This window comes from Astatotilapia calliptera, chromosome 14 (genome assembly GCF_900246225.1).
Source record: "Astatotilapia calliptera chromosome 14, fAstCal1.2, whole genome shotgun sequence".
In the NCBI taxonomy this organism is placed as follows: domain Eukaryota; kingdom Metazoa; phylum Chordata; class Actinopteri; order Cichliformes; family Cichlidae; genus Astatotilapia; species Astatotilapia calliptera.
The window spans coordinates 7248497-7268254 of NC_039315.1; the positions used below are offsets into that span (position 1 = coordinate 7248497).

General features: G+C 39.8%; 2 protein-coding genes across 3 annotated transcripts in view; both read right to left on the minus strand.

The window, feature by feature from the left end:
- The window catches only part of maml2 (mastermind like transcriptional coactivator 2), a 33797-nt gene extending 22535 nt beyond the window's left edge, over positions 1-11262 (minus strand). Inside the window, exon 1 of the mRNA XM_026192042.1 lies at positions 9668-11262. Within this exon, the coding sequence (XP_026047827.1) occupies positions 9668-10078 (411 nt within the window). The 5' untranslated portion in view covers positions 10079-11262. The remainder of the gene's footprint in view (positions 1-9667) is intronic.
- Positions 11263-16129: 4867 nt separating this feature from the next.
- gab2 (GRB2-associated binding protein 2) overlaps positions 16130-19758 on the minus strand; it is a 32553-nt gene continuing 28924 nt past the window's right edge. The window contains exons 4-10 of one of the 2 annotated variants that reach the window (XM_026192504.1): positions 18540-19066; positions 17870-17967; positions 17413-17689; positions 17196-17286; positions 16989-17091; positions 16734-16853; positions 16130-16657 (exon numbers count right to left, since the gene is read on the minus strand). In XM_026192504.1, the coding sequence (XP_026048289.1) occupies positions 16514-16657; positions 16734-16853; positions 16989-17091; positions 17196-17286; positions 17413-17689; positions 17870-17967; positions 18540-19066 (1360 nt within the window). In that variant the 3' untranslated portion in view covers positions 16130-16513. Of the gene's footprint in view, positions 16658-16733; positions 16857-16988; positions 17092-17195; positions 17287-17412; positions 17690-17869; positions 17968-18539; positions 19067-19758 lie in introns of both variants that reach the window. The other variant, XM_026192503.1, reaches the window with a different exon arrangement.

A 19758-nucleotide genomic window follows, 5' to 3' on the forward strand; every position in this document is an offset into this window, starting at 1 on the left:
CTTGTATTTCACATGTATAATATTCCCCAAAGGACAGCCATAGCAAAGAACAGAACATTAGCACAATGCAAATTGAGTTGAACTATGACTTAGACCCCAGAGCACAGGAGAGTGAGGGATTGAAGAATAAGTGAACGCTTGTGCCTCTTTTCAGCACTCTGCAACTCTGGAGCCTGGGAACTTCAGCAGCTTGGCCGGGCTCTGAGAAATATCCTGAGCTGTAATGTAAACATGCCTGAACTCTGATCTAGCATGGCCCTTCCCCCTCCCAGTTTAACCCAGCATTCTGTGTAAGGGCTTTGCCAGTGACATCAGGAGCCCACTTACTCAGTTCCACAAGAGGGTAATGACCCTGGTGAGAATAGACTCTTGCTGAAAATATAGCTGTTTTGCTATATAAGCAACTGTTGCTTAGCAAACGAGTGAGTTTCGTTCTTTTAGTTCAGCTTCAAATGATTCCATCCAATAAACAGACTTCGTTTTAAACCTATCAAGTATTTTAAGGTTAGACTAAAGAGTTTCAGCAAGGTGAAGAAGAACATATTGTGTTAAGCTGATAACATAAATGGACTTCCACACCCAGTTCACTCATAGCAGCTGAGATAATCAGATCTGTTTACAACAGAAGCTAGAACAAGTCCAGGAAACTCTGACATATCAGGTGGCTGATTGTCAGATAAGTGTGAGAACAGTTGTAGATAAGCTCCTGTTTATCCAAACACAGAAGTGTCGACAACAAAAGCATCACACTTGTTAAAGTTTGCTCATAATGTAACTTCCAAAAACAAATGCTAATATTGCTAGGTTAAAGAATACTCTTTTATTTTTAAGCCTTGTTCTTCTGTAAACAAGGTAACAAACTACTGCTTGTGTTTCGCTTTGAATGCAATTCCTCCCCTCAATTCACTTTCAGTGCACTGCACATGAAATACACCTGAACAAGCTTGTTCCCACAGGGTTCCAGTTTCAGCACTGGGTAGCAAAGTATTGGTGGAAAGACACTCAGAGGCATTACCCCCAACCCCCTCTCCCCCCCACTCACACAATCCTACCCTCCCTTCAATTAAGTCAAGCAGGAAAAACTTGACAAACCTCAAAGAGCTCTCTCAGCAGAAGAAATCACATCAGGCATGAACGGATACCTCTACAAGGCCCCTCTGAAGATACAAAAGCACATAAACATGGTCCTTGCCTGCTAAGTGATTGCCCTAAGCTGGATACTTACTCTTATGTCTAGATTCTAGATGATGAAAAGCTATGAAATATTTGTTTTCATGTGGATTTAATAGCTACAACGGAGCACTAATATATTAGTCCTTCTAAAATTCCCCAGTGACTTCAACAGCATAGATGAGATTTTTTGTATCCCGAGGTCGGCATAATGCTTGAAATTTAAACAATGTGTTGGTAACAACTGGGAGCATGCTGAAAGCAGAACTCAACAACAAAGGGATACAGTGGGGACTCTCTAATCCAAACCCTTTGGGAATGGAGGTATTTCGACGCAGTGAAATGTTCACTTGCATGAACACAGTCAGTACCGCGGTAATTTATATTCAGAACATGGAACGAGTATCTACACAAATTCACAAGGGTCTATTGCAGAGTCTAATTTGCTGTTGACATATCAACAAGAAAAATTAAAACAACTATCAAAATGAGATCCGAAAATAGGGCAAAGTGCAGTTTATGTGAATGCATTATATTGCAAGTTATATTTTTGAATAAATATAAACATAAAAGCTGCACCAGGGCTGGGGTTAAAAGGGTGGCTCATGGTGGCTCCGTTATATGCAGGGAAAGATATTGGTTTGATTACAGAAGGAAAACAGCAAGTTTGGAGGTTTTGAAAGATGAACAGTGTTTTGCACCACTGCCACTGTTCAACTTCTTTGCTTTACAAACTGCCAACAAAGGATATGTGAGATGCTGGTATTTACTTCTGTGACTAAGCAAAATTAAACATATTTACTGTTGTAATCAGACTGTATTTTATTAGTTCCATTATCTTGCTGTTAAATCTTGCATGGCTACACTATTATTATGGGGAGCTGAGTCTTCTAATGCATGTTTATTGACATAGGAGGTCTGTACACTAAGATTATTATAACAATCTGATTTTTTTTCTTCATGTGCATTTATTTAGCTTTGATAGCTAATAAAATTTACTGATTTCAACTGTTGGACCCCCCCCCCCCCCAAAAAAAATAAAAAAATTCCTAGAAACCCCCCTTTGGTTCACCAAACTGTGAATGCTGCAAAAAATATCCATTTAATAGTAAGATGAGACTGTGGGGGAAATGTGTCTGTTCTGAAACTTATGGGAAAACGCTGACAATTTCTGCTTAATAGATTATTTAAGCACATATGAAAAAATTACCATGGATTAGTTTTCTCTTAAATAAAATGTTCTAATTGAGTGAGATCCACACGTGACGTCACAGCCATTTCTGTAATGTGAAATTAAGCAATAGTAAACACTTATACTGACTTATTATTCATTACTACTCTAAAGATAAATTAGTAGATTCAACACAAAATATATGCCACCAAGGAGCTGATTTTGCAAGGGTGATGCTTATTATATATATATAAAATTTCTACACTGTTTGGATGGTGACTGAAGGTAAAGATGTTACCTTGCAAGCTCTTCTTGACACCAGGGGCCACTTCCAAGGACAGGAAGCACATGTCTATGGAGGAAAGGCTTTTAACCAGCAATGGTTCCATTACAAATAAAGGAAACATTTATCCTAAAAGGTCAGACATTTATGAACCTCGAACAGCAACCTGGCCTACCTGGACTTTGAATGGAGCATGTTCTTCTGAGCATGTACACACTTACATTGAATCAACCATTGAAAAGGATGAGATGGATTTAGTACATGATTTCTGCAGCACTCTTCAAAGACAGGCACTGCCTTCCATAGGCTGCTGAATAAAACATAAGGACGCGTGCGGCAGAGTGGGTTTTGTTTGTGTGTGTATTTGTGTGTCAGTGAGTGTGAGTGGAAGTATGTAGGAGAAGGGGAGTGGGATGAGATAGCGAGAGTGAAGTTCGCTTAAGACACTGCTCCTAGAGATGCCGCATAACCCATGAGCCATAAATTTCTTTGATCTGACACACATCCTGGCTGCCCCGCTAGGTATTTGGAAACTTCTGTCTTTCTTTATCGATAATGTTTTTTTGTTTTTCTTATTATTATTTTTATCTTCTGTGTGCCCTCTGGTAGCATGGAACTGGATAACAAAGTATAAATTAGTCCAGAAAAGAATAAAAGTGTGCTCGTTTAAAGAGTAGAAGGCGCTGCAAATGTTGCCAGGTACAGAGATGTCCCAGATTTACATGCAACTATTTCCAGCACGTTGCTGCTGCATGATACCAAGGTTTGGTGAGCCCTCTCTTGTTTTTAAATCTAATTCTACTTGATTTTTTCCCCTGTTTTAACACATCATCTATTCAATGGGAAGCATAAAGAAATTTGCAGTTACTCATTTATGGTAATAGCCAGGTCATGGTAACAAAAACAAGTTGAATTCTGACCACACTCTGAAAACCTCTTAAAAATTACAAGTTTTTACCTTTCTCTCACACTAAAGGAAGTAGGAAAGGGATCTGATACATATGCCAAACACGAAAGTCTCTTTTTGTTTGTTCCTCATAACTTCCCATCTTTACCATTACAAATATCACCCTTTTCTCTATATCTGCACTGAACAACTTAAAGTGATTTGGTTGAAATGTTCACTGCTCTTCACAATTATCTGATACACTAGCAACTTACACTCAGCTCACTCAGCTTTTACTGCATCTGTTGTCATAAAAACCTGAGTGTCTCATAGGGCCTTTCTGGGAAAAATCCACTGCTGCACAGGAAGTGATGCATGTTTTCTGGCATTAACAAGATTGTTTGAAGCTGGGTAGTCAGCAGCAGCTACCATGGCTCAACACACCAGATAGAGCAAGCAAAAAACCAAAAACAAAATACTACTAGATCTCCTGGAGGCAGTGACAAATCCACTACAAAAACTGCTTAGCACTTAACACAAAATTGGATGTCTTGGACATCCACTTAAAATTTAATTTGACATATCCAGACATCATCATGCTAGAACTAGGGATGTGCTGAATATCTTGACATCATGACACTGTAAGATATTAAAATCTGCATTTTCAATAAATACACTCACAAAATCAAAGGGATTAATAAGTAAAGCTCCTCTGAGAAATGACACTCATCTGTGAACTTTCTTTGTGCCACTTAGAAATCCGGTGTCTACATAGTCTGTTAGAAAAGGAACTTGTTGACGCTTGTATCCCGCTCTCCCTTGAGGACACAGCAATCACGATCACAAAATGTATAAGTTGTTTAGAATGTTTATAAGCTGATGTTATCCTAAAATATTACCGCAGACTTTAATCTCATGCACAATTTAACCAAAAGATGATACAGTAGCTAATAACTACAAATATAACTACAAATGTCCTAGATTAATACCACCACCACCCCAAATGAGAAGCCACAACATTAGCCTTGTTTGACATTAACATACCACATCCCACTTCCTTGAGGACAAGATGTGCCTAAGTACCTCTACTTAGTGCTGAAAATTTATGAACGGTGCTCTGGAGTGTCCAGAACATAGTGTTACATGTCTCAACTTTTATTGCATAAGACAGTAAATCTGACTGTTTGACTGTAAAAAGGCTGTTTTAATGTTTTTCTATGCAAAAATGTGGGGATCTCTTCTGTACAAGAAGAAACAGGACATAAACCTATATATGAATAGGTCATACATTTGAAAAGACATTACTGCCTTGATTAATCGGGAAACATTTGAGCATATCAAACTCAGTAATACAAGTATATATCACTTTCAACTCATTCTTTCTTTGTTAGATTAAGCTTTTACATCAACCCAAAATCTTTGAATTCCAAAACCTTTCAATCCTCCAAGTTTTTTAGCATTTGAACAATAAAAAGGTACGTTACTAATTTGTTAAATAAATAATATAACTACTCAGTAAGCACCCCACTGACTAAACGGCCTTGTCTATCTTTTAAGAGCATGATGACAATTCTAAAGATATGTCTTTCTTGTAGCAACAAAAAAAAAGTAATAATAGAACATTTTTAATATATTTATTATTATTACCCATAAGTAGAATTGAACCACAAGTTGGACGGATGACTAATCCCAAATAGAAAGAGGAGATTAACAGATGGCTTTACTACAGTATATGGAGGCCTATCTTAATGTCTTTTAATCAGAGCACTATGAGATGCTCAACTCATCTAGCAGCTAACGGTCTGCACAATGAGACAAGCGTAATCACATCAGGCTTAAAGTGTAGCCATGCTGTCAATAAACAGCACCCACAGAATTTCCATTCTGCTCTGCAGGGGACTTAAAGTAATTCACCATTCAGACCAACTGGCAGCAAGCTATTTCTAAAAGAAGACTGTAACCTATCCATGACAACATGGAAGTGATCTGTGGGATGAACACGGATCCCTTTCTGCATCCACAGAGTTGGGTAGAGCTATGGGCTTCACAGTGGGTGGCCCCCATGGACCTGGGCTAATTGTTTCACATCACTGCCGAGCCAGGCTGAGATCAGACCACCGGCATCTGATTCAGGCTGTTCAACAGCCAAACAGGGTATGCCAGGAAACACAGCACACACCCCACCCCACATTCACACACATGCACACACTATCCACTCCATCATACATGACCACGAATAAGTGCAAGGTATTCCTTTTCTGTGGGATTTTTTTTTAGCAAGCTGTCAATCTGCTTACTGTCAATCTGCTTACCCAGAAGTTGTAGTCTTGTGACAATATTTAAGCTTTCGAAACTCAATAAATTATAAATTCATAAATTTTAATTCTGACCCATGTAGTAGTGCACTAGTAAATAGGCGAGAAACAATTTCGCTGCAAAACCTTCAATTGGCATTAGTGATATCCTAGATGATGCACTAAGTCAAAAGCGCAGTGTTACACAAGCATTTGCGCAAAAGCTACATTAGTTCAAAGCCTAAGAGACCAAACAAAATTTTGATTAGTATTTTTTCTCCTTTCCTGTCCTATTAATCACTCTGCAATCCTTCAGCCTCTTTGAGGGGGTGATGATCTTCAAGTTAAGAACATCATGAAAAGTGCAAACAACCAGTCTTTCCAACCTCTACCCAGCATTCCAATAATCCCTCATGTTTGCCATTTTCATAGTAAAAAGGGTTTCCCTGAGAGCGGAAATTAGCTTCCTTTCCAAGCTTTAAAAATGTCCAAATGACATGGTTTCTCATAGCCTCTTTATCTTGTAAAATAAATGTCATACATTTAAAAGTCCAAACAACTACAACTGCCAATTTTTATTCAGTTTGCCAAGGCAATTGTGCCAAATTAGCACACAAAGCCAAAATAATATTTTGGGAATTTGCCTTTATTACAGGACTCACAGTACACAGTCACGGAAAATTGATAGATAACCAGAAGTCATTGGCTAGAGCTGGCTGTGGTTACATGATTTATGTTTCAAACCACTAACTGACCAGTATGACTAAGGCTACAGTTTTTACAAAAAACCTGTATGGCAGACAAACAAGGTCACAAGTGCTTAAAATAATAGGAAAACAGCTCAGCATATGAGCACTTTGTGTGCATGCTGCTCTATGAGTATACTTCCCAGATCTGTCACTACAAGACTGAGTAATAACAAAATCCTCCCTGTGCACATAGCACTGTTAATCACCAGGCATCCTTCGCCTACTGCATTTTCAAGGCCTGTTTGACTTAAAGTAAACACATGCAGGAAATGTATTCAGTGGCTCTAAACATTTATATGGGGACCTTGTGGTTCAAACAGTTTCATGGCCGGCAAATCTATCAAGAAGGTGCTTAGTGAGCCATTTGTTAAACACATGATAATATAACATGGCATTACATGGCATGCTAGTATGCTTCGAGGCTGTATGGTTGTTTGTTAAGCCTTTCATTTTTGTGCTCACTATCTGTATCGTTGACAGACAATGTAAGATGATTGTTGGATCCTGATCTGATGAAACTGAATGTCTGTTCATTGTAATATGGGGCTAATGTTTTGTAAGCTCTACTGTGTGACCTATTTCTGTGCTGAATACATTTTCTGATACAGGTATGAAGGGAACAATTGGAAAACTGGCCATGAAAAGAAACAATCTAAAATATGAATATCCAAAAGCTTTCAATGAGTTCATCCACGCATTAAGGAAAACGATTTTCCGAGTCGATAAGTATGCTCTCGTCTCTTCCTTCAAATTTCTCCAATTTCATCTAAAAGAATATCCTTTGTTAATCTGGTCTCAATGAGCACTGTTGTTAAGTGCTGCTGCTCACTCTGCACTCCCAAGCAGTCATAATCCATTGTGTTGTTTGCCCCTAACTCAGTATACATTTCCACTGCAAATTCCAATGTGAACACTCAATAACACGCACAGATGTGGTCATTTGAGATGTCTTACTTTTTAATTCTGAAGAATGAATTATGGTGAACTCTGCAGAACCCCCATACATATTTGAAGCAGCTTTCAGTTATTATAGCCAAAGATGATAATAAATTTAAAAAAATAAATAAATTGGTGGCAAGAGTTATAAGGATATATATAGACTGTATACATGCAACATACTGGCATTAAACAGGATTTCTGCAAGAGCGGCTGTTGTGCTTCACCCGATCATTATACGTTGCGAAAACATTAACCTCGGGGTTGATATAAACATGTACGCCAGGACTTCATTTCCTCCTCACTATCTTGCTGCACTCATCAGTTTTAAATAGAACATGTTACTCCAGAGTCAAGATCAGTAAAAATGAAACGGTACATGATAATGATGTACCCTGACCTCTTTTAGACAGCCAGTATAATCCATGAAGTTGTGTCTTGTCTCTCATCGTGTTCCACTGCCATGGCTCTACCGATCAGCATGAAAATGTAAAAGCTGAGAGGTAAACTGCATTTTAAACTAACTCTATAAACCACAGAGAATCTGCTTTTCTTGTACATGAAACATTAATGCATTTTATATTTTTGTTGGTAAAAAATAAAATATATGTATGAAATATTGTTTATTTCACCACATCTAGAAAAAGAATGTCTGCAAGCTTTCAACCTTTGACATTATTGCTTGGGAAGTAATAGGCTAGACGCTAAACTCCCCCATGCCCAGTGAAAGAAAACAACTAAATAAATCTCACATCTCAGTGACTGCTCCCTTAACAGATGCCATACAGGAAGTCAGTCCTATCAGCACTACCAGGCACACAGAAAGCACAGTTAAGTTTTCCTATCCTGCCTACCTATGTCCTATGTGAAGCTTTGCTGTTAGGGGAGAAAACACTGTCCTGTACTCTCAGTGGCACACAAGGTCATGCAACTACTCAGTTCTCAATCTCAACAGAATAACTCAGAAACAAAAAAAATTTTAAAAAATGACATAACAGTGCATATTAAATGGGTTAAACAAACCACAAAATGCATCCGCATCCCTCTGTTTGGATCAGCTGCATGGTTGTTATGTTGTCAAGGTTTGCAGTAAATGCAAAACATCCCCATGGCCCAATGACCCCAAAACCATTTCCTCAAAATGGATTGCTTTGCAAACAAGCGTGATGCTTCTGTATCATGCCATCTACCTTAAGGGCCCCCTTAATCAGGAACTTAGAGTTTTAGAACATTTCCTGACTGTTTTTGACATGCATTTGGCTGCCATCTAAGTTTGGAAAAAGCTTGGACTTTTTGTTCATGGATAGTGACAGCAGCGTTATCAATGTAGAAACATTTATTGATCCATTATCGCCAAGGAAAGCTCCCAGCTGATTTTTCACATAGCATAAAAAAAAAAAAAAAAATCTCAGTCTCAATGTTGTGGTCCTTGAGAATGGCTATAACTTTAGGCGTTTCACCCCCATTACAACATACTGGTACCCTCATCATTGTTATCAATTTTGTCATCGCTGCCACAAGCTTGATTGTAATAGTCCTAATTATTTATGTTAAAAAACAAACAACACAACAATATCGGCAGTCTAAGGAGCCTGGAAAGAAAAGCGTCTGGACTTCTTTAGGTTTTCTTAAAGAGGTGTTTCTGGATGCTGAGGATGCCAATGTTCACATTTTGGACAGAGAAGACAGACGGTTTGAAAGAGGAGTGAAAGAAGCCACTGTGAACGGCCATCTTTGAATGTAGGCGCTGGCTTACCACACCAACCGTCTGCCATCTATAATCCAGTTTTGAGATCCCTTCCCAGACGCCTTAATGCCCACTCACATCCTGGGCCATTTGACCTCAGTAAATCACATGATAGGGTGGGGCTAGGTTTCACATTGGGTTCACCGGAAACATTGGCTGATTGTGGCCCACACCCGTTTTCACACCTTGGCTTGTGTGATTAGGTAGAAGATCAATAGGCGCTCCATGACCCTCTTGGGGACACTCCCGTAGGGCTTAAAATCTGGGACAATCCACCAGTTGCTCTTAGAACTGATGAAGCTTCTCGGATGAGAGGTGAATCATCTTCAAAGAAACTTAAAGAAGTCCAGATGCTATTCTTTCCAAGCTCCATAGACTACGATGACCTGGATAACTGAGAACCTTGACAGACAACATTAACAGCAACTCACCGCTATGCGTGTGGGGATCTTCTGCTCGCCATCTGACCCCTTTTGCTCTCCGTTAGCCCTGCTGTAGTCTGGGGGTTGCTGGTTCGATCCCCGGCTACCTTTTGCTTTACGGTTCCCAGGACCTTGGTGGACTATGCTAAGCAGCTGAAGCGTACTCTCGTGCTCCCGGTCTGTGCTCTCGGCCTGACCTCGCTGATAGCGGTCCGCGCAGGTAGAATGGTGCCTCCTGCACGTCTCTAACCGGGCGCGTAAACGCTCAACTATGGCGTTGTGCAGCTGTGGCACTGTGGAGCCCCTTGAGCTGGCCACCACCGGCCCGTTGCTGACCCCACCGGGCATAGCTCCTAAACCAACACCCAACATGGGTACGTATGTCCCTGCAGCAGACTGAGCGGGGGTCGCTTCTCCCATGCCCGCAGGTCCCTGATAAGTTTATAGACTGAGGTCCACTGTGCTTACAGTGGACCACAGAACGGGCATGGAAGAAAACAAGAAAACGTACTGAAGACTTCCAATGATCCCATGTGAAAAAGAAAAATACTTGGCTGTAGTCTCTGGAGAGGAGTCACTATGGCCTATGATATGTGTTGAAATGTGAGCCAATTATCTTGTCAAACTGGGACTATGATATTATATGATATAAAAGATTAAAGATTAAGATACGCTCCATGTAAAATCATGCTATGCTCCACGTGGATTAAAAACATGCATTAAAAGTCTCAAAGTTACAGAATTGTAGTAGTTTTTCCTCGGGGGATAGGCTCTGTCAGCTTATAATTAAACGTGAAATGATTTACAAACATGAAAGGCTCCGCAGCTGGAATGAATCCGCTCTTGCTTAACGACTGGAGCTCTGCTCACAGATAAATAGGTTATATTCAATATGAATCCCTTAGATAATTCAAACCCACGGCACGCACAACTTCGGTTTCACTGGTGGTACATTCCGAGTAGCTACATTTTCAGCCTACTTTATCTAAATATTGTACCACTCTCGTTAACGCCAAGTCCAAGAGTACACTATCGACTATAAATTGAGTGAGAGCGACCGGCTGCAAAAATAGAAGAACCAACAAACACACGAAATCCACTAAACTTCAAGACTCACGGCATTTTTTTGTTTGTTTCGAAATGAGTCCTTTTCTTTGTTGCTTTCCTTTCAATCCGGATAGGAATCTGGTTGCAAACAAGTAAAAAAAAAAACCAAAAAACCCAGACCCCCTAAACGCAGGCAGTCGTCGCAGAAGCCGACTGAAATCCGTCTCAAATAGTCCATTGACAATCGTTTGTCCGTGTGGTACACGAAGGCAATAGCGGAGCTACTTACACAGACCCTTATTGTACGAACATTCTGCTTTTGACATGAACTCGTATGGTTAAAAAAAGGGGGGTCCAGTGGCACACTCTAGTGGAGAAAAGCCTGAACTTGTCTTGCAAGGCGTGAACGGTGACACGGAGGGAATCTTATAATGTATTTTAAAAATTTGAACACTGTTGTCTAACCGAAGGAGCAGTGAAGGGTCAACCTGGCACCGCTGTTCTGTCTGCCACCTGGTCAAGCTAATCAACTAACACATGTTATCGAACATTTACTCATCCTGTATTTAAAGACACAAATGAAAAACATATTTAGATAATTAACTAAAGCATGAAAAGAATAGTTAAATCCAGAAGTATTCTTTGATCTTTTTTTGAGTTAACACGCAGAGTAACTAACCAAGCGAGCCTACAGAACCGCTCAAATGAGCTGATTGGCTGCTGACATGTTCCTATACTGTTGTCTTATGTGTCTAGCCCGCTATGCCTCAAATCTTTGGTAACTTTCAGCTTTCTGTAAATCTTAAAAGTTGGGTAAATGTACTCAGTAGCTTTCAAATATAACAATCACAAAAGTGCATTCGACTATATTTGTTTTGATTTTACACCTTCTCAAAGCAATTTATTGCCCTTTCATTCATTAACCGGCTGTTGTTTGAAGTTAATCGTATCTGGTTCAGGGGAACGAGATATAGGAGATTAAGATACAGCCACAGAATCACGCAGAAACTCGCTCACACAGGATGCATGTTTCTGTAAAGCAGAAGGAAGCTGCTTGAGCACCCAGAGGAAAACCACACAAATATGGGGAGATCGTGCGAAGTCCACACAGAGTTCAAGAAGAAATCAATTCCGTTCAACACTGAAGCCTTTTCCAAGTGTAATTAGTATAATAAATTAACTATTTGTCTTTGGGGCTGCTTTGATAGCGGCAGACTGTAAGACTAGCGGCCACCAACTTGTTAACCCATACGCATATGATTAAAACCTAAAACGCACTCACGAATCTGCCAACCCACACTCTCCCCTCCCTTTTAGGCCCTTCTTTATGATGGATATTTCATTACCTATATGTATAGATGCCTCCCTCAGTCATTCAGTTAACTAATCTTCATCAGGGTCTTGGCTGACTAAGAAATGTTTTGCTTATTAATCATTTTTATTCTCTTTATGGGAAATGGCATGGCCACCCAGTGGTCATTACTGGAAAATGATCCTGAAGCATAATAACAGTCATTATTTAAGAAGTAGCAGGCTTATTAAAGACGAGGAATCCTGTAGAAACCCTTTAAAAAAATATCTGTATTTCAGTACGATAATCTGCATTTTCCAATTTGGTTCTAAATGCATCTTTGGGCATAACCCAAAGGAGCTTGTCATCTAATGTTTTATTAGTACTTGACTGCAGCTGCTTTCTTTAACAACAGAGGGCAGCATACATTTAACGTCTGTATATTCTGTTTTGGAAGATGTTCTAAGGTATTTTATTTTGGTATTACTAGCAATTCAAGATGCTAGTGAGTTCTGCTGTGATCTATGGTTTGGAGATAGTGGCACACGCAAAAGGAGGTAAAGCTGGAGGTGTGAGAGTTGAAGATGCTAATTTCATTGGGAGTGACCAAGCTGGACTGGACTTTTACAGTGAAAGGATAGTGGACATATTGGACAAAGGACATTGAAGATAGAGCTGCCAGGGGGGAGGAAACAAGGAAGAGGACAGAGGTGGTTCAGGGAAGCAGTGAAAGTGGACATGCAGGCGGTTGGTGTGATAGCAGAGATAAGCTGAGATGGAGACAGATGATCTGCTGTGGTGACCTCCTAAAGGGAGCAGCCACAGTTTACTGTGTGTGGACAGTAAGATCTCCACCACTGTGTTCAGTTTACAACTAAAGGAGAAAGTGTGGTTGAAAGATGAGGTTTACATTTAAAGAACTTTAACACCAAACTTTCACTTCTTGCTTTATTCTACGTCCACATTGTAAGCCTACCATTATACAGGAATAACAAAGTATTGTATTTTTGTGTATTCCAATTTAACTGTACCACAATACCACTGTCATTGTTTTTCTCATATTGCTTCAAAATCAAGACAGTTTGTATACATCAGTGTTAGTAGAGAGAAGATTCCTTGTTTGATGGTTGTTGTTGTTTTCTTTCTTTCCTTCTTTCTTTTTTTACTATTATCAACTAAAAAAAAACCACACACACACATACAATAAATTAATAAATTAACACAAGCAATCTGCCTTACAGTAGTAGTAATAATAGTGGTTAAAAAAATCTTTACAAGTACAGTACGTCAACTCAGTGACAGCCTGTCAGTAGATCTGAACAGTGTTTTCAACCCAGTCAGGCTGTCATTTAACATACTACAGCTTACAATCTACCACAACACATACACAACTCTTCTGCTTACACATGATCTCTCTAGATAATAAATTACACATCCATTTCATTAAAAAAAAACCCAAACAAACAGACAGGGAGACAGGCTTTTCTTCACTCTTTCCTTTCCTCTCTTGCTCTTTGTGAATCACAATTCACCTGGGATTTGCCAGTCCAACTTACACTGGCAGCCTTTGCCTTTTTATGATTAGATCATACAAAAATGAAATTTGGTAATTTAAAAAAAGAATAATACACTAAACAAACGTAGTTTACTTTAGCCTGTTCCTGTCATAATGCATAACACTTGCTTACATGTATCAGTAAAAAATAATGATTAAAAAGAATATAAAAAAGCTGTAAAAATGGTAGAAAAACATTAAGAAGTAAATCTTAATGAAATAATCCATACCATCTAGCACTCCATGGCCACGCTATTCTTATTAAGGTCAAAAATGGATTCTGTGGTTCCAGCCCACAATGAAATACTGAACTTGAGTTGAACTAGAAACTGATCATTCAGTTGTCCTTACTATAATATGATTCTTCCTGTTTATTCTAAGAATATTGTGAAAATTTCTTCAAGGCAAAATGTACGGTCTAAACCGAAATGAAAATATAAGGCAAATTGATCAACAAAAGAAATTTAGTAAACAATATTTCACGACTGTTTTATAGTGACTACGATCACTGGCAAATATCCACTGTGGTAGATTTCCTTTGCATTTAAAGCACTATGTTACATTATTGTAGTGCTCTTTATGCCTTGTACAAGTGTATCAAATTTCTAACAGTCAAAAAGATGCACTGCAATATGTATATCTATTAATAATTTACATACAGGAACAAAAGTACTCCTCAGGGACAAAGCTGTAGTGTGTGGCATTTCAAAGCCCAAAGAGAGAAATCAGTGAATGGAGAGTTCTGGAAAACAGAAATATGCTACTCTTTATCTACTAGACTTTTGTTAATGGTCTCTAGAGAGACAGAGTACGTGCAAACTACACCTCTTGTCTTATTTCTATTTTTTAATCAGCACAACACAATAATTTTGGGGTTTTTTTTTTTTTTCAGTGCACGTTTACATTGCAAATCCATTTGAATCTTAACTCAAGTGAAATGACCACTGAAATCAAACGTAACGAGGTTTTGTCATCTTGCCTTTCCCATCTTCTTCATGTCGTAGATTTGGATGTAACCAACTTTGTTCCTGCATTGAAATAATTGGCCTGCCATCATGCCTGACAGCTTTTAAATATAGTTTGGGCTCATATTTAATAGAAACCCAGGCAACAGTCATGTATGGTTATCATTAGGGGTTCTGACACAAGCCTTTGCATATTTGTATGGCTATATTTTTTTCCTCTCCTCTTACCAGACATGCACTGCTAAGCTGAAATGATTGCCCGCAGTGAAAATAATCTCTTCACTGCTTCTGCAAGACTCAGCACAAATGATAGATTAAAGTGAAAAGAGAAAGTCAGCCTGCATGCCAAAATTGAAGTGCATCTTGGCATTCCTGAGACCAGCAAGCATACTCTTACAGTATATTAATATGGTTATTGACCAGTTAGCCTCTGTTGCTCTTAAATGGCAAAGACAAAATAAACTGCCAACTAGATGCAAACAAAATTAACTTCTGCAGAGGGTTGAATGGAACAGTGATCAAACAGTGCATTTATAAATAACAGTTTGACAGTAAGGATGATATTATTAATTATCTATTCACTGTTCTAACAGTCTGTGTGAGGAGCTTTGGCAGGGAACTTCACCTGTATGGCCTGATATTCTGCATGCTTGCAGTACACTCTAGTAATAATCATCACAAAGAACAGGCATAAATTAGTTATGGCTTTAGGCCCAAATATTTTAGTTTTAAGCAAGCTCATCCAGTATCCATGGTAATGGTGGCAGAAACTTGACACTGGAGATGGCTGACCTAAAGTGCCCCTATTATGCTTTAAGTTTTTCCTCAACTCTCTAATCTGTTACGCAGCCTTTTGTTCATGTAAGAGGTCTGGAAACTTTCAAAGGCCAAACTTTCACGTGTGGCCAAATGAAAGCAAAATCTCTGCTGCTGTAATGTCTCAAATACATTCTTTACACTCCAGGCTTTTTTCTGTATTGCTACTTAGTTATGTCACTGTGACACAATGTCATGAAGTTTATGCAGTCGGTTGGTTTGACATGCTCACTAACAAAGAATGAGGAGCAGCCTTAATTCAATTTAGATGTAGTCAGTTGCTTTATTTTCAATTAAAGTCACTTCTACGAACTCTATAATTCCTTTGCTGTGAGGAACACACACCTAATGCTCTGCTGTCGAGTCTTCGGGCACTCCCTGGATCTGAGGAAGTGACCAAGTAAAGTACTTTTAGTTTTCCATAGCAATGTCCCCACAACAATAGGAATATCCTTAAATCTTTAGTGTTAGCATTATGCTAATGTGGCTAACTTCACCATCTGTTAGCTTCCCTCCTATAAAAGGAGCAGCTGCAGCAGAATTATGTGAATGTGTGGTGTCTTTCTAACATGTCTAATGCTTTATGCTTGCAATCTGCAGCCCTTTGAATAAAATGCTACAACTGGGTTAAAGGCTAGCCAAAAACACCAAACACCCAAAACCAAAAAAACCCAGCCCAATATCCAGACATGGTATTCAGAGGTGGACAGTGGGTGCTGGAGAGCGTTACAGTATGTTTTGGGTGTGTATATATATATATATATGAGTGGCAGTTTCCTAGGATTTCTGCATAAATAAATGATTTAATATAAAATAACATTTTTTAAATTTATTGTTAATTCAATTATTTCATGCAAAGATATGTAGCAAACCAGTGGGCAAAATAATTAAACTCTTTAAGGTTCTCAATTCAGCAGGAAAACCTGGTAACACTATCTTGGAGGACTACGATTATACATCTGTGATCAAGGATGTCTCCCTTTTGCAACGCTATTGTCAACTTTTTGGGGAAATGCTGTAATGGAACCTGTTAGAGGGTGAAAAGAAGTGTCACCGCAATGAGAATAAGAAAACCGCTCGTTGTACTAGAGTTTAATCTATTTTAATTGACTCCCTGAATAAAATGATAAACCTGCATAATAGGGACACTTTAAGGCTTGTTTTTGATGTATAGGTCAGTGTCAGGACTTGACCCCCTTGGCAGGTTCAGTAGACTGTCGCACATCAGTCCATTCCTGCATTGTGTTTTGCAGAGCTTGAGTCTTTTCCTTGTCGACTTGGACATAATCCACCTTCTCGTCCGATGTCACAGAGGACGTAGAGGGCTGTGGAACAATAAATAAAGTTTAATTGCATATGAAATGAGAAAAGTTAATTTAGTCTATAAAATCCTCTGCTTACTTTTCTGTGTGGGTTGGGTGTCCCAGGCTGGAATTCCAGTGCTAGGTAGTCCACGTTGCCACACTTCCTAGGGGCTGGGCTGCTGGTGCCACTCACGGCTGGGGAGGTAGACGCTGGGTTCTGCTAATGTAATAGGAGGGAGGTTTCACTCACACAGTATGCAGTGAGTTAGCAGTGCATACAAATAAGTGGATCGTTAAAACAAAGAACACAATGTACTCTCCCCAGTCTCCCCGTCCAGCTCCCTGGACCTACCATAGCCACATAATTCTCTTCACTGTCTGCAGAGTCGGTGCTGGTGATGCTTTGTGTAGAGATGGGTCTACAGTGCTGGGAGGATGTGCAGTTCATAGCAGGCCTAAAGAAACATAAGGGGGGGAAAAAAATCTGTAACATCTGTACTGCCTGCTATGTAATGATTCTTGACTGTGTGTGTGTGGAATGCACTGATATAAGACTCACATGGGTCGTGTCCAGGACATAGTGACTGGACTCTTAAATGGCAGCTCATCAATGATCCCGTTGTTCTTCAAATCAAGAGGTGTTGGCTTTGCTGCAGAAAAACAAGAACAGATGTTATTAACAAATATCATGGTCTTCAACAATTTACACCTGAGTTTAGAGCTGATTTGAAGCATGCTCTTAGTGAGAAGTGAGAAGCTAAGTGTCAAAATCTCACATTTTCTGTCAGGTTTGAGGTCGCGATAGATAGGCGGTGGTGTAACATCACTGAGACGACTGGGCCTGTGGCACAAGGAGGCACTGCTCGCCTTACGGGCAGGTAAAGTTGCAGAGAATCCTGGGAAATCAAAGTGATGTGGCCCTGGGCTCATAGGAATGTAGATATTCTTAGGACTGTCAGCCTGGCAAGCGCTGAGTGGTGAGGAGCCAGGATTCATGGGCACGTAGTTGTCATCTGAATTGCCGCTGTCTGAGCGAGTAAGTGGTGTCTGTCTCTGCCATCAAAAGAGACATGGGGCAAATGACTCTCACAATCTCCCTGGACTTGCAGGAAAACTGTAGCACTCATTTGGAATAAATATAGAAGTATTTCCTTTTCTATCTCTGCAGTTTATGATTGACTGCTGACAGGATCTATCTGAGGAGACAGTGCAGTTCAAGGGAGAGTTACTCACCAGGTAAGAGCTGAATCCATCATTGACTGACTCCATAGACTGGCCTGAGTGGTTGAAATGGATGAAACGATGTTGATTGTTAGTTTCAAAGGAGGATCCTGTGGAGAAGGGTGAAGGAAATGATCAATATTTACCACTGTCAGAAATTTTGAAAGGGAAAATGCTGCCCAAGTGTAAAAGTAACATTCCATGCCTACATGACTTAAATACTGTATGACAATCCCTGCTATAGAGATCAATTTATATGTAGGAAGGACCTTTTTAACATTTAAAAAAAGTGGTCCCACATTAGCTCTTGTTTCTACCTATATGATGGCTAAGGATGGACTTTGCAAAGTAATAACCACAGCAAGCTAAGAAACCATGCATTGTGTTTACAGAAGCTTTTTTCACATGGCAGAAAAAAGCCTGGAATGAAAAATTCTGGAGCAGGCTGTATGGCTTGAATTTCATTAGCATCTCAACAGGACAGAGTTTGCCAGACTGGGACGCTTGTTTCTGCTTAGTTGCTAACTTTAAATCACCAAAGTGAAAAGCAGAAGAATATAGAAAGAGTCAGTGAAAGAGAAGCAGGTGAGTGATGCAAAAAGTGTTTGCTATTTGTCAAAAACAGAGAAGAAGTGAAAACGTATTAGCAAAGCAGTCATAGCAATAATTATTTCCTGCGTACCTCTGTGCAGTCTGATGTTCTCGACAGCAGGGAGAGTATTTCTGCGTGGGATGACTGACACTGCAGACATTACCTCTTCATTCTGGCTCCCTACTGACTGAGGACTCCCCCACTGACCCTCAGACCCTTGACTGGGTTTAGGGGGTCTGGGAGGAGGATTATATGAGGATTCAGAGCTAGAGGGTGTCAAGGCGTTGTGATTTTTATCAAATGTCCTGGGGATCTGATAGAAGGAGCCAGGTGGTGTAGGCAGATCATAGTTATCAGGCAAGCGTTCATTGCTGTGCATTGTGGCAAGGGCATTGCAAGGCGTTTTGAAAGTGTAGACCTCCTCATTCTCAAGCTCAGGATCACCTAGACCACTGTGAGCTGGCGCCTCCGAGCTGTAACCCCTTGGAAGAACGTAGCAGGCCTCCTGGGTCGAGTCATCGTGCACTGGCAACTGGTGTTTTCCTGGCTTGGGAAGGCTGTAAAAGCCATGCAGCTGCGCACTCTTGCTTCGTGTGGACTGGGAGAAACTGGCACTTCTGCAGCACAGAGAGGATACACACAAACACACAAACTTTTATTCTGGAAACCTTCTTGCTGCTTTTCTTTTATCTACCTTTATTTTTCTCATGCCGTGAATTAAGTACTGCGCCAGCCTATCTAAACAAAAATGAACCATCATCTCTTCTATTACAGTGTTTACTGTCACTTTAGCGTAATCACCAAAATAGCCACTAGATGGTACCATGGCACTACAGAGGGAACTTTACCTTGATAAGCATTAAGCACACAATTAAAGAACAATATACTTGATATCCAGTTAATGATACCTATGGAGCTAAAATACCTTATTTAGTGATGTAGTTATTTTTTAGATGGCTCAATGAACAATACAAGTATTGTATCCAATGCCACAGGCAACGTTTTTGCCTCTAATGCCTGGGGGACTGGCTTTTTTGAATTCGGTATTTTTAATCATTCTTTGAAAAGCTTCTTTATTTTTATGTTTTCAGCATTGACAAAAGAGGGTTTCCCTGTCAAGGGAGGGGGAGGGGGAACTCTATGACTTTCCCAGAGTTTCTCAGTCTCGGTCAGGCACCCTAGGGACATGCCTCATTTAGTCTGGCTCCTTTGAAGGGCTTGACCTTGAGAGAAAACCAAAGCAACGCTGCTCCTTAGAAATTTTGGTCTAGTTAGTGGAGCAATGCAACTGAAAGTTATCCTCAGTTAG